The sequence below is a fragment of the Engraulis encrasicolus genome, chromosome 5 (genome assembly GCF_034702125.1).
Source record: "Engraulis encrasicolus isolate BLACKSEA-1 chromosome 5, IST_EnEncr_1.0, whole genome shotgun sequence".
Taxonomy (NCBI): domain Eukaryota; kingdom Metazoa; phylum Chordata; class Actinopteri; order Clupeiformes; family Engraulidae; genus Engraulis; species Engraulis encrasicolus.
Window position 1 is genome coordinate 14,656,334 of NC_085861.1, and position 24,154 is coordinate 14,680,487.

Here is a 24,154-nt window from a genome sequence, read left to right on the forward strand (position 1 = left end):
GAATATCTACTGTATTTTAAAGAAGCCTAATGTAGTGAATTATACCTGAGGCCAGTCATTGTGTGAAGTGAACAAGTTTTGAAACATAGTACGTGTAGGACGCATTGTACTGTACAGTTGCCTCGACACTGCCATCTCCATGGTCTGTCTGGATAGTGCGATAAGGGAGAAAGAAAGAAAGACAGAAATGTTGTACAGCAAGAAGATGTCTGTAGAAAGACTCAGCCACAACACTTCTGTCATTGCAGTTTTCTGCCATTTCACTGATATGCCAGAAAGCCTCTCACAGACTTAATTAATAACTAGCTGCATCTGGCTCTGATTTTCCGGTGGTTTGAACAACATTGGCCTTGGGTGGCCGTTTGCGATTATGCCCCTGTACATAGCATAGACTACACCACATTATTACACGATGTGGTATTTTAAGAAATAACTACAGAAATAAGTGCTGTTACAATGTATTAGAGCAGTTATTTTGAAGAGGATCCATAGCAAAAAAAAACCTAAAAACAATAAGCTAATTAATTTATTGAAGCTTGTGGGTGGTTCTGATCCATTGTGATCCATTTAAGAGGATTTCACACAGAGTTACGTATAACATTATTAAATATATAAAATGCTGACTGTTCCATTGTGAAACGCACAAAGAAGGCTTATTGTAATAAACCATAATCCTGCCTTTTATTCTGCATGTCCTTCTCCATTGCCAAAGCAACTCCTTGAGGGCAGCGAGTGAGTTCAGTTCATGCTTTTGTGCTGCGTATTACAGCATTGAGATTCTGTCCCACTGAGCGGCACAACACCGCTGACGACTGTGTGGAAAATACAGAGTTGCAGTCTGTCGTCTCATTTGGGATTTGGGTCTCTGTGTTCGCATCATCATAATCCACACGGCCCTGTCTTTTGTTACCTCGGGAATATGGGAACCTTAATGATAGCAATTTCAATCCCACCAGCTGTTAAACCAAATCTCTTACCTTGCAGCCCCATATCCTATCCTTTATGTAACCTCCCATTTTTATTAATAATTCTGTGTTTTGTTATTGTGCCCATTTGGTCTGGGGAGCGCTGGTAGGCATTCAAATGTTGTTTTGATTTAATTTTCTCCCGGAAATAGCATAGTATTAAATGGGAATATGCACTTTCAGTGTTTCCCATACATTAAGGAAACTATGGCGGCCCGCCATAGTTTAAATTTGGCCGCCATAGTTTACGAAAATGTAAAAAAAAAAAAAAAAAAAAGTTTTTTTTNTTTTTTTTTTTTTATTTTTTTTAACTTTTTTTTTTTTTTTTTTAACGATATCCGTTTTTGTTAAAAACGATTTGAATTACGATTTTGAATTTCCTTCGCATTTTCCTCCTGGAGTAAATACAACCTATAGACTCTGTATTGGTTGGATAAGTAGTCCCACGGTAACACAGAATGAGGGGAAAGCATTAGGAAGTGACCGTAAGGGTATTACAGTTGATTCATGTGTGCACACGTGTAACATCGGGTGAGTAACAGAACAGGTGCGCAACGATGCGTTATGACACGCCGATATGCGAGGATCTTCGTCCAAATCGCTAGTCGCATGCATCATCGCTAACTGCGTTTACATCGCGTGCCGCGTGTAAGGGAAATGTTAGTTGTTGACATGTATGGAATTCACTTCAATTTGTGCTGTTTCTTGCTTCAGTTGTGGACAAAACGATTGGCCAAACTCACAATAGAAAGCCTTTGCTGTGCTACTGTCCCAGAGAGCTGAAAAAAAAAAAACCTTCATAGAAGAAGTCACACTTAACAGGGGTGTTAACCAATCCAATGAGTTCTCTCATTGCTCTCTCTCTCTCTCTCTCTCTCTCTCTATCTCTCTCTCTCTCTCTCTCTCTCTCTCTCTCTCTCTCATAGTAGCCTACTATTTACCATAACAAATGGTGAATTTCTGAGCCCTTTTTAGTTTGTAGCCTATACCACTGAAGGCATGATAATGCTTCATCATATTTTAGAAATAGGGCCTGTGCCTTTTATATCCTAAATGTTTATCATTTTGAAATTGTTTCAGTTGTTTAATGACTTGTGTATGACTGAAATTATCTCTGCATACTATCAGTGCTGCATTGCTTTGTAAAGATAGGCTATTCAACACACTTTAAAAACACACTGAAAAGATACGGCCATAGTAGCCTACTGAAAACATTTTGTTCATAATAATGGTGATTAATAAATGGTGGTCTTAAATTTTCATACTGACATCCTGACATTTGACTTGGCAGATCACGGCAGACCATCAACTTCAAAAGTAGATCTTGGTTAAAAAAAGGTTGGGCACCCCTGCTATAGAGAGAACTACAAGTGCTTGAAAGACAGGGATCAAAAGCCTAGTCAAGTTGTTGTAGTTTACTTGGGTAATATAAAAAACCTTCAGAGAAGGGACAGTTGGGATGAGTTTACTAACACTCCCTAGGCTTTGTTTTACAGTTGTAATGAGTTTGGTGACAGACCTTCATTGACACAGCAGAGGAGACATCGGGCTGCATATAGAAATTAATGTGTAATGAATGTGAATATAGACATAAATGTGTAATATGGTGTTCAGCCCCTTTTAATGGGAGGAATTTGGAAAAAACTGGCCCTGTGACCAGCCACCCCTCATGTAGAATGTGTACGCCTACAGATATGTGTGGGGGAAAAGGCATAGCCTACCCTCTAAGACCTTTTTGTCTATGCGTTAACAATTTCACAGTGCTCTTAAATTCTTATCTCTGCTCCTATTTTGTTTTAATTATTGTTTCTTAGACCCCTGCATGAGGGATGAATGAAANTGTGTTGTAAACAGAAATTATTCACTGTACTACTGCATTTTTTGACAATGACAATGTACTACTATTATACAAGTCATGGGTAAAATCTTATGTAGCCTTATTTCTCAAAATATAAATGGCTGAAATATAGGCCCAGGCCTACAGTTTTTCCATGCGCCAATGTCATACTGTAGTCATTGTTTTGCCGTTTTGCATTTACACTGCAAGAATACCCCCCCGCCCCCCCCCCCCAAAAAAAAGGCCCCCCGTGTGAGAAGACGCCCCCCCCCCCCCCCCCCCCCGGACAAAATAAACCCCGGCTGCCCCCATAGTTTCCAAAATTTCTGTGGGAAACACTGACTTTGTATATAGAGAAAGCTTACACAGTACACAAAGACATGTCCTTGTTAACTCTGCAGCATCTCTCATCATTAGAGTTTGCTTTCATCTTGACCCATTAAAACAGTGTGTTATAAATGTATTGTTACCAGAATGGCAATGACCAAGTCGTAGTGCATTACTAAAGGCCCTGTGTTATGTCATAGTAGAGTTAGTACTATGGTAATTAACCTTTTCAATGACTATTACAGCGTGCCTCAGATGGTACGGCGTGCATTATGGGGCTATGTAGTGTAAGTTGTTAAACTATTTATGGGCTACTCAGGCTTCTGTTTGACAAGCCCGTCATATTATTTCCTCACCTTAGCTGCAACAGCATCCATCGGTAACGGAAGAGTAGAGCAGGCAATTGCAGAGGGGCCCCCGTGTTTACGTTATCTGAAAAAGCCTTCTCTTTGAAGCACATCCTGGCGGGTCTAACTCCCTGAGTGCCAAATATGTCCCTAAGGGCTTTGGCGGACTTACAGGGGCGAGCTAGGTCCATATATTTGCTATGACGGGTGATGATAAGCCTTTGTTTTAGGATTGTGGCTTATAGCTTTTAGGTCTTGTGCAAACAGCAGCTAGACACCGTGGCCAGTTGTTTTTGCCATCTGTGCTAGAGCAGACCTTTTCTGCAGTGGTGTGTGTGTGTGTGTGTGTGTGTGTGTGTGTGTGTGTGTGTGTGTGTGTGTGTGTGTGTGTGTGTGTGTGTGTGTGTGTGTGTGTGTGTGTGTGTGTGTGTGTGTGTGTGTGTGTGTGTGTTTGAGAGAGAGAGAGTGAGTGTGAGAGAGAGAGAGAGAGAGAGAGAGAGAGAGAGAGAGAGAGAGAGAGAGAGAGAGAGAGAGAGAGAGAGAGAGAGAGAGAGAGAGAGAGAGAGAAAGAGAGACAGAGAGCTATGGGTGACAGCTGGTAGAATGACTGCGGTGAATTTTGGGGAAGACTGTCCATCATACTTCCGTCAACTCAAGTAAAGAGACCAGTTGTTGTTCTTTTTGTGCAGATCTTCTTGCTACAAAATACTGTATCTTGTCCACCTTCAAGAGGTGCATTGATGGATGTGTGTGCCTGGAGCTGCGTCATTTATTTGCAGGCAAGGACAGTCAAAGGAAAATGCAGTCTGGGGATTCTGCAGCGCAATGTGTTTAAAGACATCCACCCATATATGGACACCCAAGCATGCCCATGGGGACCCAGGTTCGAGTCCGGCTTGGGTCATTTGCCAGCCCTGTCCGCGTCTCTCCCCCATTTAATTTCCTGTCTGGTCTTCATTACCCTGTCTCTAGTAAATGCACAGAAAGCTCATACAGATAATTATCCTTTTTTTTAAACACGAAGCTACAGACTGAAGCTATTTTTTGCCAGGTCACGACCACATAGAACATCTTGACTCCGGCGGTGGGAATTGCAAGATTGGGCTTGTAATTGAACGAGAACACAATGATGATTACGTTAGGTAGGAGATTTTTTTCCCTTTCTTTCTTTTTCAACTCGTCCCTCTTTAGACACCTGATTCACTTTTTAAACACCCCCAGAAATTACACCTCACTCACAGCTCCAGCTCCTGTGTGCAGGGAAGGGGAAAATACTTTAACGACATTGGATAATTAGCCTCCTTGCCCTTCCAAAGTCAGTTTGCAGTCTGTCTGTCTCCCTCTTGCTAGATTGGAGGGAGAGAGAGGAGCAAAGCCATTAAAATTTGGAAAGCGCCATTGTGGTTGGTGCAGAGTTTTCAGCACATGGTTTGAAGGTCATGACTTTTAAGATGTTACACTCTGTCCTTAAAACATTTTGAGATGATGAGACATAGTGGAGAGAGAGAGACAGAGACAGAGACAGAGACAGAGACAGACAGACACTAACTGACTGACTGACTGACAGACAGACAGACTTACAGGCAGACAGACTTACAGGCAGGCAGGCAGACAGAGAGAGACAGAGAGAGAGAGAGAGGGGATAAGAATGTGAAATCCTGAATCTAGTGTCGCACTGAAGCCACTTTCATACATAATACAGAATTGTTTCATACAGAATTGAGCTTCAACCTTCAGGTAGATTTTGCACGTCCACTTCTCGTGACCTTTTTTCAATTGTTGCATGTGCAAAAATCGACCTGGTTTACTCCTGAACCAGCTTCTTAGTAATAGGCACCAGGTGGCCAAAACGTTGCTTTAAATAAAACGTGGAGCAGAGTGTGCGGCATCTTCTTTTTTTGTCTTCTTATATTTGTTATTCAGCAAGACTTTTTCATTATCAGTATGCCATTGTCAGAAGTCTATTATAATGGATCAGATTGGAGACTATCTTAATTTTTTCAGCTGTGATACTGATAACACATTATTTGTTTCACACATGATTTGTTCTTTTTTCCCCCATCTGAACACACCGTCAACCCCATCAACAGCTTGTCACAGGGAACACACTTCTCACAGAGATAAGCAAGTCAAGCTTTTGTTTGTGCTGCAGCTGCTGTTTGCCTCAGGACTAACTGACAACACTCTCTAGGTCAAAGATGTGATGCGCCATCTTTTGGCATTAGAGAGAGAGAAAGAGAGAGAGAGAGAGAAAGAGAGAGAGAGAGAGAGAGAGAGAGAGAGACTAGAGACTGCAGAGAGAGAGAGAAAGAGAGAGAGAGAAAGAGATAGAGAGAGAGAGAGAGAGAGAGAGAGAGAGAGAGAGAGAGAGAGAGAGAGAGAGAGAGAGAGAGACTAGAGAGACTGGAGAGAGAGAGAGACAGGACAGACCGTTCTGAGTGAAAGTTGATTGATGATTCTAGAACCCCTTAGGTCTCCCCAGAGAGGACGACCACACAACATTGGAAACTCTGAGTAGAAAGGAGAGGAGAGGCAAGGGAGAAGAGAAGGAAGAGCCTCCTTGAGATGCCCTCAGCTCAGTTCCATCAAAGCTCCTGTGAGAATTCAGTGCCAGCGGACTCAGCCACCCTGACTCCTGACTCAGGATTGAAGAAATGAGAGCTTGTTGAGAGAAAGGTTAAGAGAGCTGTTGAGTTGGTCATTGGGTATGGGTGGCCAGAACCAGAACTATCAGTGTATAGAGACTTCTCTGTGGTGTGGTGAGGAAAGACGCTGAATCACTCATGTAGCCTACGGTATATTCTGGACTTTGCAAAGAGTTTGTTGCTGCCAGACATGTGCAAGTTGTGCGACGCTAACCCCCAATAGCAGAACATATCTTTGTTCTCTTTATTCTCGTTTTTTTTTTTTTAATTCATTCACATTTCAGTATGTTGAAACTTACCAAGCAAACTTACCAAACAAACTTACCACCTAGACAGAGTGAGAGTGAGACTATGATATACATATCTTTTTAAAGTATTTTTTGGGTGCTCTTCAAGCCTTTATTGGTGTTTTATATAACAGGACAGTGAATCAGAAACAGGAAGCGAGTTGGGAGAGAGAGATGGGGAAGGGCTGGCAAAGGACTCGGGTCAGGATCGATTCCGGGTCAGCCAACTAGTAGACGAGTGCCCTACCATTAAGCCACGGTAGGGCCATGCTATACATATCTTGGTACCTGTTGTTCTGATGGTTTAAGATCTGGACATGAACAAAGTTCTTTTCAGTTTATGTTAACACAAAATTATACATTCACATCATCATCAATCATATCATTTACCGTATCAACAACAATAACAGCAATCTTCTCACTATGATTAAGGCGAGTTGCATTTTTTGTGTGAATCTACTTGTGGAACTAACTGGGATTATGTTTTGATTGAGTATTCTGCACAGTAATAATGTGCCTTGAACAAATTGATTGTGATTAATCTAATTGTCAGACTATTGGCCTTGTTTTCAAGCAACTGAGTCAGCAGTCAATTTGCAGTTTTGTGGATTTTTTTTTCTGATTAATTGAATTGAATACTTTATTGCAGACTCAATGTTCCTTAAAGGGGTATGCCACTATTTTGGGGCTTAATACAGTTAAAATCGTTGGCCAGGGTTTATAAAGGTGGTAAAGTGTCTTATTTTTCATGTAAGCCGTTGTCTTGTTTGAAGACAAGTTAAAAGAGGGAGCATGTCGCTAAGCTAGTGAAAGTCAATGGATCCGTGTAGCATGTAGCAATGCTACATGGATGCATTGACTTTCACTAGCTTAGCGACATACTCCCTCTTTTAACTTGTCTTAAAGCAAAACAACGCTTCACATGAAAAATAAGACACTTTACCACCTTTATAAACCCCAGCCAACGATTTTAACTGTATTAAGCCCCAAAATAGTGGCATACCCCTTTAACTATTAAAAAAGACAGAACAAGCACAGTAGAAACACAAACACAAGGTGAACCCATTAATATAGTACATACAAACTTCTATTCCAGTGTTTAGTGTCGGAAAGTATTATTCGTTTAAAGGCAGATTTTATGCTATTTTTTGACTCAACAAGTCTACACATGAATTCCTACATAAAATCCCTCAATAATCAATAATGCCTGAGAAGTGGGGACATCACTGTTTACAAATACAGTGTTTGCGCTTGTCCAACTTTAGGACGGTCCTAAAGGCATCATTATACGCTATCTGTATCCTCTTCAATTTATCTGTAGGCCTACTGTATTTAATTCCACCATAGATGAGCTGTGTGAAAAAGAGTGCTATAGGCTCCGAAGAGATTAACTATAGCATCCTCGGGACGAGATTAGAACAGCTTTCTGGCCAACATTTGATTAACTTTTGATTAAGTGTCTTGCAGGTGAAAACAACAACAAAAACAACTTTCATTAAAACCCAGGGGAAAGTAGCAAGAAAAGAAAGGGAGCACCCAGCGGGACATTCAATCAGAAAGTAAAAAAAGGTTCAATATAACTCAAGTGTCTCTAAAAAGTTTTGCTCAGCTCACAAACAAAATATCCCCAAGTGGCCACAGTTTAAGGTTTTGCCTGTTGAAGTCAAGCTGTGGAGTACGTATATTCCAAGTTTGCCATGTATTTGTTCATCAACCCTGTGTGGATCTATGACGTACCGGATTAGTGTTTGAAGGAGCAGAGAGAGAGAGAGTGAAAACTTGCCAATCCCCAGACGAGGGAGCCTGAGACTATGTCTTGAGACTTGGCTGGCAAACAGATGTTTTATTCATGGCAATGAAGCACCTTGGCTGCAATGACAAGCTGAATGAAACCCTTCATGTGTTGTGGTGCCTGTATGAGGGTCATTGATGTTTTTTAGTAGCAGCAGACGTTAGGTCACAGGCACAACTACTCTTGTATTAATTTAAAAAATATACACATATATGTTAGATTATATTTTATATAGCTTTTTAGATTATTCCATAATAACAAAAAATATATACAATAATGGTTTTAAATGGGAAAAATTTAAGTATGGTAGGCTTATTCAAACTTAACAATAAAGAATAAAAACAAATGCAAGTGAAAGTGAAATTACAGTCTGTAATTATAAGCATGGTAGGCCTATTAAAAGTATACTCTACCACTACTACTACTACTACTGCTGCTTGGTCTGATACTATTTGTAGCCCATTTGCCAATTAACACCTATGTGCAGATGGCAGTATGTGCTTGGCTTTGTACCGTAGCCCCTTAACACATGTTGTTCCACCACTGGAACGGTGCGAGTGACGAGGGATTTCATAATTGGTCCAGAGATACAGTGCAACTCCAGGTGTGACCTGGAAATGGCCATTGGAATCCAATGATTGGATTGGGGGCATCCATGGCCTAATGGTTAGGGTGGTGGTCTTAACATCAGAGGGCTGCAGGTTGGAATCTCACCCTTTCCTCTCCCTTCACCTCCATCCATGGCTGAGGTGGCCTTGAGTAAGGCACATGGAATGAATACCCGGTAAATTAAAAAAACTGTATGTCGATGTGGAAAAAAGCGACAGCTAATTGTTATGTGATGTAATGTCTGAAAGCTATAGAAAAACTCTGATTGCATGCAGGGCAACATCTCTTTTCACTATCATGACTAGATGACTGAGAATTGCCACGGACATATCATCTTTGATTTCTTTCTTTCTTTCTTTCTTTCTTTCTTTCTTTCTTTCTTTCTTTCTTTCTTTCTTTCTTTCTTTCTTTCTTTCTTTCTTTCTTTCAGTCTTTCTTCCTTTCATTCTCTCTTCCTTTCTTTCTTTCTTTCTTTCTCTTTCTTTCTCCCTTTCTTTCTTTCTTTCTTTCTCTTTCTTTTTGTTTCAACAACCCACCACGTCTATGTCTCTCGTATTTGTGCTGTTGTTTGTGGACTTTTTGTGAGTCTGCCAATGAATCTCATTTGTGGTTGAAGCACAGCCTGCTGTGTGAGGCGCTGAGGGCCGTGTGGATTTGTGCCCAAGTGGCCGGGTCACCTCTCAGCCTCTCTCCTCGGGGAAGCCAGCGAGCCTGAGAGAGAGAGAGAGAGAGAGAGAGAGAGAGAGAGAGAGAGAGAGAGGGGAGGGGGTATATAACCCAGACCTGGCAACTGGAACACATGCAACTAGCAACTCCTAAATGGCTCTGAATGCCTCAACCACAATGTCTTGTGCCTTGTTGTGCACAAAGAACGGCTAAATTATTGACCTCTGCGGCGCGTCCCGAAGGTCTGTGTGTACCTAGCGAGGTGTGAGGTTGGTGTGGGCGTGCTGCTTAGCACTGCATCTATTAGCGGGAACATCAAAACAAAGCCAAGATGTCCAGTCTCTGGCTGCAGCCGTCATGTTTGTTTCTTACAAAAAGCCCTTTTTTTTAATTACCACTGATCTCATCTTTATTTCATTGTGTTTCTTTCATATTATAGTGTCATTTTCTTGCCTAATGCTTTGAAGTTAATTGGTCAAATTAACCCTGGTGCTATTCCTGTATTCAATTTTCAAGGCGTGTTGTGTTGGCGTGCCATTTAGCACTTGTGTGTATGGCGGGAGCATCAAAACAACTCCGAGGTCTATTTTCTGTCTGGCTGTTCTTTTTTCCAAAGCCTTTTTAATATCCATCCCACTGACCTAGATAATGTATGTGGACAGTTGATTGACAGTTAGAATTGTTTTAGAATTCTTTTGATTGATAGTCAAATGCAATGACCAGGGGGTCGTTGGCCTAGCAGCGCTTGTTCTCAGCGTTGCTAAGGTACGCTTCTGGAAAAATATCAATCACAGATTCTTCTAACCTGTTGAACAGCGAGTTCTATAGAAGTCCGCTGTCCATATACTGTATCTAGGTCAGTGGTCCATCCTTATCCTTTTTTGTCATCTCCCGTGATTGATTTTCCATGTTAATGGCTATCAACAGGAGACTTTGAATGCACTCTTGATTGCCAGGGTATTCAACTCACCAGCTAGCTTGCAATGGACAAGTAGTAGCAGGGTACTGACATAGTTCAACCTCTCTCTCTCTCTCTCTCTCTCTCTCTCTCTCTCTCTCTCTCTCTCTCTCTCTCTCTCTCTCTCTCTCTCTCTCTCTCTCTCTCTCTCTCTCTGTCCTTGAAATGTCAGGAGATGGAAGGCTTTCTCTCCAAAGCAGAGATCCCCTCTTGGGAAAATCAGAGGAGCCTTCCTCCCTTGGGAGTGTGTAGAGCACTGCTTCTCAAACTTACTCAGATCAAGGACCAATTTATCCTTAGTCTGATCTTCAGGGATCACCTGTCACCTGAAATGACGACAAGATTTAGGAACTGCAAATGCAGATGTATTTCGCTTTGTTTTTATATAAATGGTCAGTCTTATTGCAGTGATATAGGCCTACCTGTATATGTGCAAATTAGATTAACATCACCTAGCCATTCTGGCTAGTGATGAAAAAAAGTTAATTTAACCCTGTGAAACCTGAACCATGAAAGCAATGAGAGAAAATTCGAATTTTTTGGAATTTGCTTCAATATTGGTCCCTTATAAGAAATGTAAAAAAAAAGATATTTAATGCATCATATATGATGCATCAGGCTTTTAATGAATGAAAATTCCAATTTCATGACCATTGAAAAATGACTTTTAATGCATTTACAACTTTTTTTTAATTTAAAAAAGTTGTCAGACAATTTAATTTGAGGATTATCTTTAAATATTTAGTGAGATCCTGCCATTTTTTTAAGCCTATCCTTGTTTTAGCAGGACCATATTTTACATTTCCCACAGCCTGGTTGGGTAATTTTTTAAAATCTATGTAAAAACATAGCTGATCGAATGCTCAACAACCTATTTATGAGTGTAATATAGATCATTATTCATTTTTGATGTGTAATTTGAATATATGGGTCCATTACTACAATTGGACCATTTCTCCATTCACTTCAATGCATTTTTTACGAGATCATAATTTCAACATTTTGCATTACATTTTCAAAATTGCAAGTAAAACCTGTTTCTTAAGGCAATATCTTTGTCTTGAAGTAAAACAACTTGTGTGTTTTGTTAAACGATCGTCGTGGTGTGCTTTGTAAGTTTCCCTATGGAGCAAATGCATTGATGGCTGACTTCCTGCCACCGCCGGATGGTGCTTATATGTCTCATCAGTTTTAGCACGATCTCTCTGCAACACGGTGTAAAAATATAAACTCTTCCTTGCTTGATTGCACAAAGCAGGTGTTCAAATTAAAGGATGTAGAGTTATATTTCGGAAATTTGTACACAAACCTTATGCAATTTGACGAAATCTCAGCGTTGGTCAGGGAAACCGCTTCTACCCCATTTTCCTGTTTTTCGCCGAGCTGTGGTCAACTTGTTGTCGACCGCTGCTCTCTTGTGGCGGTTTCCGCGTACTGCAGGACGTTTGGAAATGACACGCAGGATGTTTTTCAGATCGATTTTTTTTTGTGTCAGCGTGGAGAGGGCTTTGAATTTGATGAGACATATATGATGCATCCGGCGCGATAGGGTTAAAGCCCTGCTTTGATTGTAAGTTGATTTGGATAAAATGCCAATTGGAATGTAATGTAATGACATATCTCGCGGGTCACTAGTGGTCCCAAGACCCCAGGTCGGGAACCACTGGTGCAGACTGCTACTCCAGGGATAGCTCAGCCCCACTCGGGTAATCAGGGCTCTTGGAGAGCTGATGCTGTGACCAGGGCCACCGACAGCTTTGGCTGGGCCCTGGACAAATACATCTGAAAGGGCCCCATACCCAATACATGCAATGTAATGAAGAACCAATTCTGGGCCCCCTCTCTCCTTGGGCCCGGGACAAGTGACCCCTTTGTCCCCCCTGTCGACTTCCCTGGCTGTGGCCATCATTGCCTGGCATCAGGGATCCTGACAGGGGGTTGCAATGCGGGGGACAAATGAGTCAGTTCTCCCGGGCTCAGTGAGAGAGCGTGCCCAGGATTGGGTCCTCATGCCATTGTATGTAATGGATGGGGGGGACCCATTAAGAGGACCTTGTCCAGGCTCCGGCCAAAGCTGTCTGTGGCACTGCATGGATTGCTAGTGGATGATAAGGGACCAGTGGTTATCAGAATGGCGATCATAGCGATTATTCACTTATTGTCGCCTTTTTTATTCTTCTTTTCCTTTCATCCCCCCCTTCATTTTGTTATCCCCCTTTTCTGTATCTGTTACAACTCACAACATCTTCCTATGAGATACAGTACAGTAGTAGTTTAGGATTAAAAGTGATGTAAGGTTAGTGTTTCTCATCCTTTTTTGAACAAACTCAAACACACTCAACACACTCCTTGACATAATCATATGCCTACCAATGCCCCCTTTTAGTATTAAGCCCTTAAGGCGCGGCTTTATGAATTTGTTGTTACCAGTATGGTAATGACTAAGTCGTACTGCATTACTAAAGGGCCTGTGTTACGTCATGGTATTGTAGTGCTATGGTAGTTACATTTCAGTGACTATTACAGCGTGCCAGCACTGCAGGAGCACAGTGGGTCGTAACAGTTATAGTAAAGCAAACATTTTATTTTGTGTTATTAAGTCATCCTTTAGGGTACTGCTCCCAGGAGTGCACAGGCAGATTGAAACACACAGACAAGCACAGACAAGCGTGCACACACACGCGCGCACACACACACGCACGCACGCACGCACGCACGCACGCACGCACGCACACACGCACACACGCACACACACACACACAATTGTAAAGACCAAGATTCAATGTTGCTAAAGGCTCTCTGTAATGTCATAGCATTGTTGTTATGATGTAGTCTGTCAAGTGTGAACAGGCCGGTGAGCTCGTTTGCAGAAAGAGGCTACACAAGCCTTTTACTGGCACTTTTTAAGGCTTTCCACTGGCTGCCTATTGGCTTTGCCTTGACTCGCATGTGTCCTAATTAGGGCTGTAACGATATTGTATTGAACTGAGAAATCGTGATACGTAGAGTCACGATACTGAATTGTGATGCAAGGAGGCAGTAGGCCTATCGTGGTACGCCCTTTCAAAGTTTTATTACTCATTAGTCCAGAAAACAACCTTATGATTTGATGTGATAGTGTTTCAATCAGTGTTGGGCAAGTTACTTTGAAAAAGTAACTAGTTACTAGTTACTAGTTACTTCTCCAAAAAAGTAACTGAGTTACTTCCTGAGTTACTCCGGTATCAAAGTAACTAGTTACCAGTAAAAATAACTATTGCGTTACTCGCCCCCCGACCATGTTTCATAAACCACATAGAGAAGGACGGTAAAGACAGGTAACAATAGAAACAACAATTTATTGCAACATAATAAACCAAAGCCACTGGATGGACAAAATATATATATTTTTTTTTATAAAAGAAAATAACACATTTTAATAGGCTTATTCAAATTCAACTGAAAATGTTTATGTTAAATCCAACTTTAAATTACTACTAAATGTAGTATTTACATTTTAATTATTACTAAATGCTATCCTTTCAAACAAGACCAGAGATTTTCTAGGCCTATCTAAACTGTCTCTGACAAGACTACGATTACGTCATTTTGTAGTTCACAGAGTCGTGAAGCAGTAAAAGACGCGACCACAAAATGCGGAAGTAGCCACTCAGCGTCTTTGTCTCGAAGCGTGCGAGTAGAGTTTGTGTTGTTATCAGCGAACTATCAGCGAGCTATTTCATCGTGGTTAGTGAGAAGTTGAACCATGATGAAGTTCTGAGCATGTTATTTGCCTATTCTGACTCTGAAGGACAGTTTTTATCTCACGAGGAGGATCATGATCGGACGAGCACTCGTTGTTTACCGCGGCGAAACTTCCGAAGGCAGTGATGCCGACATGCGAAGCAAGGATGTTCTGTAAGCATACACACACATTGAAACTCATTCGGTGACTTTATCCGATCTCAAGTGAGTCGGCGGTAGTGGCGAATGCAGTCGTAGTGTCCATACAGGTAGTCCTATTGGTGGAGGAATTAGGGGTGAGAGTGGTTCTGGTAATGTTAGCTTGCGCTCCCTCCAGCCACCGGTGATGCGGGTAGCCACCTATCCGGACGCAAACGCAATAATCCTGGGATCAGACGAACACTGTTCACCAAGCAGCACACACACTCATTCTGTCCCTCTTTCTGACTTCTACTGGGTGGATGGCAGCGGCGAACGTGGCCATATATAGAATATCTCTGATATGACCATATGGAGAGGTTTTGGTAATAGAACGCACGGTGACGACACATAGGCTACCCAAACAGTAACGTGCAGTAACGGAGTGTATGAAATTGTAACGGCGTTATACTGACAGTAAGAATAATTAGTTAGATTATCCGTTACTGAAAAAAGTAACGGCGTTAGTAACGCCGTTTATTTAAACGCCGTTATTCCCAACACTGGTTTCAATGGAGATGCATTTCAGAAATCGTGGGGTGTATCGAACCGTAGGTCAAAAATCGTGATACGAACCGAATCGTGAGTTGAGTGTATCGTTACAACCCTAGTCCTAATGCAGATGACATGGTAAGCAAACAGCTATTTGGTGCAGCAGTCACATATTCAAAGGTGCTCTAATGCTAATGGCCGCTAATAAAACTGGTCTGACTGTTGCCATGGCACCGCTACTTTCTTGTTGTTTATTTCTTGTTTATCTTTCTTACTCCCCCCGCCTCTCTCTCTCTCTCTCTCTCTCTCTCTCTCTCTCTCTCTCTCGCTCTCTCTCCCCCTCTCTCTCCCTCTCTCTCTCTCTTTCTCTCCCTCTCACTCTCTCTTGCACTCACTCTCTCTCTCTCTCTCTTTCTCTCCCTCTCTCTCTCTCTCTCTCTCTCTCTCTCTCTCTCTCTCTCTCTCAAGGTTATCACATCACAGGAGGAAGACGAGACTGTGCAGCCGACAGCCGAGATGGCCGAGACTCAGGATGAGGTTTTTAGTAAGTAAAGATATTTTTCAGCCCTTGAATAGTGCCTATCCAAATGTCTCCACAGTGTATACTGTTCACATTATTTCTCACATATTTGAAATAATATAAACAAAACATAATATATATCCAAAAACAAAAAAAGGATACCCATGAGCAAGGATTCAAATCACAGATGAATTACAGTAGGTGGTCACATGAATAAGCACTACTGCCTATTTGGTTATTTATTGGGGCTGTTTATTCACCTGCTCTGTGGAAGGTGTGTGTGTGTGTGTGTGTGTGTGTGTGTGTGTGTGTGTGTGTGTGTGTGTGTGTGTGTGTGTGTGTGTGTGTGTGTGTGTGTGTGTGTGTGTGTGTGTGTGCGTGCGTGTGTGTTGTTAGCAAGCATTTTGGCACTTACATTTTTTTGTTGCACTTTAAAAAGGATGGGGGAGGATGAGGGGTGGAATCAAACCCTGGTGTCACTTTTACCTTTTACCATCCTGCTACTACTACTACTACTACTGAGTGTTGTACTCCAGACACAATTTCGTTGCCTTTTTGACAATGACAATTAACTCTTTAAACCTGAACCCCAACACTTTTGTGAGTGATCCACAGCAGCGTGCTCAGTAGACACACAGTCACAGAGATTCCCTATGGTAGTGGTTCCCAAACTCGGGGCCGGGATCCCTACGGGGGTGTCGCAGAGATACTGCAAGGGGTTCACGGACAGGAGGGACTTTGCATAAATACGGGAAATCCACAAGTTAACAGCTAACATAATTCCATTATCTGGTTAGTAACAGTATTCACGTGTATGATTACTAGATGTATGCTTTCCTGTGAATATCTGACAATATTAGTGGACAAACTATTAATAGAAAATCTTGCAATATCAATGGACAAAAAAGCCTTAGTATATATGGGTGGTGTATGGTCCCAAAAATATTCTTCGGTTCAAAAAGCGGTCCCCACTGAAAACGTCTGCTGTGTGGAGAGAGCAGCAGCCTTTTGCTGCATTATCACCTTCCAACAGAGGAGGACATTGGCCATTGGTGTCATTCTTTCACTCTCTCTCTCTCTCTCTCTCTCTCTCTCTCTCTCTCTCTCTCTCTCTCTCTCTCTCTCTCGCTCTCTCTCTCTCTCTCTCTCTCTCTCGCTCTCTCTCTCTCTCTCTCTCTCTCTCTCTCCCCTTCTTTGCTTATCTCCAACCACCGTTCTCTCTCATTCTCTCTCTCTTTCTCTCTCTCTATCGCTCTCTTTCTTTCTCTCTCTCTCTCTCTCTCTCTCTCTCTCTCTCTCTCCCTCTTGATCCCCTTCTTTGCTTCTCTCCAACCGCTCTCTCTCTCTCTCTCTCTCTCTCTCTCTCTCTCTCTCTCTCTCTCTCTCTCTCTCTCTCTCTCTCTCTCTCTCTCTCTCTCTCTCTCTTTCTCCCTCCCTCTCCCTCCTCTGGCCACAGCCCTGTTGGTCTCAGCTGGCTGTTTATTCATCCAGAATGCACTGGGCCATTGAGGACGTGATAACCCCATTGGGTACGGCAGGGGTGGTGGGGTGGGGCCGCCAAGTCTCATCCCTGCTCTCCCTCCCTGTTACTGGGCAGCCAACAGGCAGATGCCGGTGGTGTGTCCACCCATCACACCAACTTCCTGACTTAAGTCATAGGTCTGTTTGATGGCATCTCAGTGTACTGTAGAATCAAAGTGTAGTGGAGGTCATGTACATCCAAAAGAAAAAAAACGTCAGCAGATGCCAGATCTAAAAAAAAAAGTAGGCCTATGTGAGAGAAAAAAAAGGGAGGAAGGTTTTGTTCACTGTTTGCAAAAGACTTTATTTATTCAGGATAGCAATGTTTCAATCATAGATCTTCTTTCGGCATCTTGCAGAATTTGAAAGACAGAGTAAGTAAAGGAGGCATGCACAGCTGGGTGTCGAGTGCCACGTAGATTGCCATGATGTTTATCTGGGTCTTTTGAAATTCATTATGAGAGAGTGGGAGGCATTTAATTATATATATATATATATATATATATATATATATATATATAATTATATAGGCTATATATAATTATATATATATAATTCCATGGTGTAAATGTTGGTATATGTACCGTATGTCAAAGCCAAACTTACTTTTTAAGCAACTTGTAGGATGTTCCTCAGAGTATGTGCTGAGAAAACGTAAAGGACAGGGTTCGTACGGTCATGAAAAACCTGGAAAAGTTATGGAATTTGAACATTCAAATTTCCAGGCCTGGAAAAGTTATGGAAAACGTATTTTTGGTCAAAAGTTTTGGAAAAGTCATGGAAATCCATCCAGTGTTTCATCAATTATCTTTATGAAGTTGATGCCACGGCGTAATAAAATGTAAATGTCCGAGTTCTCGTGGAAATGTTGTCTAGTGCAGGCTGCGTCTGCCTAACTATGTGTTGCCAAATTGAGTGGGTTTCAAATAACGCATGTTGTAATGGCTCCAGGCGGGTTTCAAGCGTTTTTGGCGCTAGAAATCAGTCACACCTGGCAACCCGCCTCGTAACGCGCGAGCTAGATGTAGTGTGTGCGTGGTGGTGAGAGGTGATCATAGCTCTAATCCTAGAAAAGAAATGTGGTTCTGTACGATATTACAGCATGCTTAACTTTCTGAAAAGATGATCAACAATGGCTGGAGTGGACGAAAGTTGTGATGTGTCCGTCCGATATGGGCGAAGCAGCGGCACTTGTTAGCCACCTGAAGGGCAAGATACAGCAGGCGGTTACCTCCTCAGCTACTAACAGGTTAGCAGTTATACACGTTGTAAAATATTTAGCGGTTCCACTGAAACGTAGCTAAAGCCAAAAGGAATACAATCCTAAGACCTGTTTGGTCTTGGTTTAATTTGCCAGATAGGGCACCAAGCGAACCTTTATGCTTTCGGTAAGCCCCGAGATTTTGATAGCCTATTGATAAGCAATGCACCTGCTGCCTGCGAGTGAACTTGTCCAGTGTGCTGAAAGATTACATGAAATCCGTACAGTAGTCTATGTGACCGCGAGCCAAACGACTACCAATGTCGGCATGACGCGCCCGTTTTGAAATACGGTATAAACGGCAGCGTGACTAGAGTTTGAAAAAGTCATCTGTGGCTTTGTTTTCAAATCGGTCAGATCGTTGCAACACAAAATGAAACTCACCCTAGCATCTCCTTGAGTGGGCGTCAGACTAGAACTGTGCCACGAACAGTGCAGTCTCTCTCTTTTTTTTTTTTTTGCTCCAGCAACGACCACAACAAATGACAACATTATCATTCTTACAGGAGCTTTGGACTGTTGTGCTTAGGCAGGCTGATTTCTTACCTGGGCAGGATGAGCATTTATCCATCTCCATAGAGAGCATGTTGATACAAATGTGTCTTCATGATGATTTCACGACCTAATTTGCTATAGGCTGGCCTAGGCCTATTCATTTTCATTTCTGACTGTACATTAGACAAGCGAATTATATAACATTGGTGAATTATAGCAGAATTAATGTAATGCAACATGCAGTATAAGGGTTGCTTATAGCTTGTAGTAAAAGATAACCTATAGTATGACTATGTTTAAGTATTGTTTACATATTTGTAAATAGGCTATGTAATATATAATATAATATGCCATAGTCTATAGTATAAATATATACAGTAATTACATATTTATAATATAGGCTACGTAATATAGCCTGTAATATAATACGCCCCCACCCCCCGCGCGCGATTGGTCATTGGTTTTTCGGTCCTGGAAATTCAGAAAAAGGTTTTGGAAAAGTCATGGAAAAGTAATGGAAAAAAATTGGTGAAAAAGTGTATGAACCCTGAAAGGAGTTCTGAGGAGAACGTTTTGTCACAGTAATTAGCGGACTTTCAGAACCAACCACTTGTGCTCTTAGATTAGGCTCTTTTGCAGAGGAACATTATTCATATTTGCAACAGAAAAAAAAGGATTTCATGAATGTTTTACATTTTGATGCCAGTTTGGCTTGCAATGCATGGACAAAGGACGCCCACTGCAAACTGAAAACTAGAAACTTGAAACTGCCAACTAGAAAGTAGAAAACTGAAGAAAGCAGAAGTAGAAAGTAGAACACTGACACTGAAAAGCACCCACAAGACTATAGGTTGTTCTAGAAGGGGGGTCAGGGTAGACCTTGCCTGGTTAACACCAGACCTAATCACAAGTCTTTCACTGTCTTTCAGATCGAAATGATTGTGTAGAACTAAAGGCAGTATGTGAGTTCCCAGGCTAGGGTAGACCAGGGTCCCTGTAGAATTGCTCTTGGCCCCTGTTGTGGCCCCTGTGCTAAACAGCCACTGGTTTGAATATTAATTTGTAATGAACATAAATGAAAGGCAGAATATCAAATAAATACAGTATATACTGCCCTTACCACTCCCCACACCTCCAGCCATGGCTGAAGTGGCTTTGAACAAGACACCTAACCCCACACTGCTCCAGGGACTGTAACCAATGGCCTGTAATATCTGTAAGTTATGTTGGATAAAAAAAAGTGTCAGCTAAGTGTAATGCAATATAATGAAATACAGTGTATATAAAACAGACTATTGACCTGCTGGTCAAAAAAAAGGTCCCACCTTGGCCCTGCTGATCCTTTCATGTCAAGAACTGCCACTGCACAAGACACTCAGTGCTGCCAGATCGATAAGATGGCAAGATCAGGCCCGCCGACAGGGGGGGACAAAGGGGTATGTTGTCCCGGGCCCAGGGAGATAGATAGGCCCCAAATTTGGTCCCCATTACATTGTATGTATTGGGTAGGGGGCCCATTCAGAACACTTTGTCCCGGGCCCAGCAAAAAGCTGTCAGCGGCCCTGGGCATGATCACACTGTGCTCTGCCGATCCTCAGGGGAGCTTGTCAGTCCAATTTGATTGACGCCTGAACGGCGCAACCAACCGTAGGAATATACTAGGGCTGCACGATTATGGAAAAAAATCATAATCACGATTACCTTGGTCAAAATCATAATCACGATTATTAATCACGATTATTGATTTTTGCAGATTTTTTTGAAAATTATAACAAGACGAAATATAACCAAGAATGAATTGCATACGGGATGAGAAAAATAAAATGAATTTTAATAATTATGTTAAGGCAATAGTATGACAGATTTCTGGCCAGAAACACCAGCCTGTCAGTATGTTCTGGCTTCAAGGACGCTCTCAAAAGTAGGTCACTATTGCCACGATTAAATCACGATTAAAATCACGAGTTCGATTTCACTATTTTATCACGATTTTGATTATTTTTCGATTAATTGTGCAGCCCTGGAATATACCCTTCATCTCATTACTGCAGACTAGGGCTGTGAAATTGAATACAAACCAACAGGCATCAACGCATTTCCATTCACTACTCAGCTCAGGTCGATTGTTTTGTTCGTTGCACAACCAAATTAAATTCTGTCAGTTCAACAATAGGCACAAGTACATACCTGTATGTACTGTATGTCAATAAATGATGATTTGGTATGGCCTTAAACACAGTGTGCGCAGTGTGTTAAGTAAGCATTTGTAAATAAGTAATAATGGATAGCAGAGGGCAAGCAAAGACCTTTGGAGCTAGTGGATGAATTATGTATAATGTATGAATTACGTATGATGGTGCTGAGGTGTGTGTGTGTGTGTGTGTGTGTGTGTGTGCGTGCGTGCGTGCGTGCGTGCGTGCGTGCGTGCGTGCGTGCGTGCGTGCGTGCGTGCGTGCGTGCGTGCATGCCTACATGCGTCCGTGCACATGTGAGTCCATATGTGTGCATATGTGCATATAGGCCCAGGTGCCATCTGAAAGGCACACACACACACACACACACACACACACACACACACACACACACACACACACACACACACACACACACACACACACACACACACACAGAAACACACACATACACAGGGAAAAAAATAATTTGTAAAAGTAAAAGTGTAAAAGTAAGAGTGTCTGTATTAATGTATAAAAGTTTAAGTCTGTAAAATGTAAAAGTGAAGCATTCTGTTCTCCCCCCCATCCACCTACACTGTGATATGGTTAGTGAGTGCCTCACTGCTGGCTGCCCAGTCCCAGATGCTTAGGCCTTGAGCACTGCTAGCTCTGTAGGAAGCTCCTCAGTCCTCCACGCTGTCGTTTTAAAACCACACATAGAAAATCATTTAGCTCAGATGCCAACGCATGGCTTGCTCCTCCACAGTCTAGATCAGTGGTTCCCAACCTTTTTCTTAAGGGACCCATGTTTTTACTATTGTATGCTTTGGTGACCCAACCACGCGAGCGCCACAAGATCACAAGTCACAAGATGCCCTCTGTTTCCTGCGAAAACTAATTTTAGTTATATTATTCCTCAATTCGTCTTTGGTCAAATATAGAATAAATGTTTAATGTAGCACTTACAATTTGTTGCTTCTATGCATTTATTAGTTAAATGCTTTGTCTTTTATTCAACATGGGCTATATATATTTAAAATGAAACCCCTTAAAATCAAGAGGGCTCCGCGCCCCCCTGTGGATCTTTGGCGACCCATAAGGTGGGTCCCGACCCATAGGTTGGGAACCACTGGTCTAGATCATCTCCACTGCGAAATGAGATGGCCCCATGTGCATGCAGTAAGTGGACCCGTGCGGTGTGTAAGTGGCAGCTAGCTGGGCTGGGCTGGGCTGGGCTGGGCTGGGCTGGGCTGAGAGTCCGTTTCAGTTCCTGCAGAGAGATGGATCACTCTCACTTTCACTGCTCAGCTGCGTACTGTAGTGCAGTGGTTCACATGATACTCTGTTTCCTACAAAAAATCATTAGTTATCATTTTTTTGTCTTCAGTAAAATATAACTGTTTAATGTATCGCTTACATTTTGTTACTTCTATGCATATATTTATTCAACATGGGCTATATATGGTATTAAAATTAAACTCCTTAAAATCAAGAGGGCTTCGCGACCCACTGTGGACCTTTGGTGACCCATAGGTTGGGTCCCGACCCATAGGTTGGGAACCACTGCTGTAGTGGACATTTTCTTTAAGAAGTAGGCTCCTATTCCAAGAATAAGGTTAGATGATAAGCCTGGCTAATGCCTCTTTTCCACTGCCGGTTTTCTGGTAGGCCCACAGCTCGACAAAGCGCGACTCGGACGCCACTTTTTGCTTTTCGAATAGGCACGACAAAGCTGAATTGTAATGTAAAACGTGGCCGGCGAGTCGCGCTATATCGAGCTGTAGGCCTACCAGAAAACCGGCAGTCGAAAAGAGGCATAAGTTAGCCTACTGGAAGTGGTAGACCTGCAAGGAGATAGTACGCAGGTGTTGTTTAGCTAAGAAAAGAAGGACTCCAGGCTCTTCTATTAGATGATTTACCACTACCTCAATGTTAATTAAAACTGGTTTACTACTTAACTTAGCCAGGTTCTTGGAATACTCTCCTGGTTCTGTGGTAAATCAGTAAGTAACCTTGTGGTTGAGGTAAATCATCAAATAGAAGAGCCTGGAGTCCTCATTTTCTTAACTGAATGATGCCTTCAGGTGTATCTATATTAGCAGGTTTACCACTTCCTTTAGGTTTACTAAGCCTGGTTTATCACACACACGCACACATGCACACACATACGCACACATGCACACACATACGCACACACACACACACACACACACACACACACACACACACACACACACACACACACACACACACACACACACACACACACACACACACACACGTCTCTTGACAGCCCTGAAGGGGTGATAGCATTGTGGTATTGATGGGTGTTGCACGCAGTCTGCACAACACACATACAGTATAACACACCTAACACCCATCCCTCTCAAATAGATCCATGGTTACACACCTAACTCCCATCCCTCTCAAATAGACCCATGGTTACAGAGAAAGAGGAGGAGGAGGAGGAAGAAGAGGAGGAGGAGGGGGAGGAGAAAAGAGGATGGCAGCGGAATAAATAGGGAAAAAAGATTGAGACAGTGATAAAGAGGGAAAAAAGAAAAAGAGATGGAAATTGACAGAGAGAGGGAGGGAGACAGGGAGGGAGATAGGGAATGAAAAGTAGCATTGATAGAGAAAGATAGGAAGAGACAGAGTGAGAGGCAGATGAGAGGAAAAGGATGATGATGGAAGGAGAAAAGTGAAGCAGGCAGATGGGATAAGGAGAGAAAGAGAGGGAGAGAGAGAGAGAGAGAGAGAGAGAGAGAGAGAGAGAGAGAGAGAGAGAGAGAGAGAGATACACAGGCAGGCTAGTGTCAGACAGACAATGAAGCAGGCAGACGGGATAAGATGAGAGAGAGAGAGAGAGAGAGAGAGAGAGAGAGAGAGAGAGAGAGAGAGAGAGAGAGAGAGAGAGAGAGAGGAGGGGGCGGACAACAAGAGAGCAAATAAAGGGAGGAGAAGAGAGGGGAAAAGATGGAGAGTGTGGCTTGACAAAGAGGAAGCTAGAGCCCTGTTTCTCCCTGGTTGCCATGAGCACCGAATCAATGGAAAAGCCACTTTTACCACGAATCATACAGGTCATACCGGTACGAGATGGTTGAAAAGCAGAGGAGAGGGGGATGAGGAGATGTAAAGTGGTGGGGGGAAGGAGAGAAAAAGAGAGAGAAAGAGAGAGAGAGATTGTGGTTTGATGTTTAACATCCTCTGAATGAACCATCACATGATTCAAGTGTCCACTACATGAGATAGATAGAGAGGGAGGTAGAGAGAGAGAGAGAGAGAGAGAGAGAGAGAGAGAGAGAGAGAGAGAGAGAGAGAGAGAGAGAGAGAGAGA

General features: G+C 42.4%; 1 protein-coding gene across 1 annotated transcript in view; it reads left to right on the top strand.

Annotated features, from left to right (window-relative positions):
• LOC134449010 (myelin basic protein-like) overlaps positions 1-24,154 on the top strand; it is an 84,084-nt gene that overhangs the window by 28,155 nt on the left and 31,775 nt on the right. Inside the window, exon 3 of the mRNA XM_063198742.1 lies at positions 15,315-15,390. Within this exon, the coding sequence (XP_063054812.1) occupies positions 15,315-15,390 (76 nt within the window). The remainder of the gene's footprint in view (positions 1-15,314; positions 15,391-24,154) is intronic.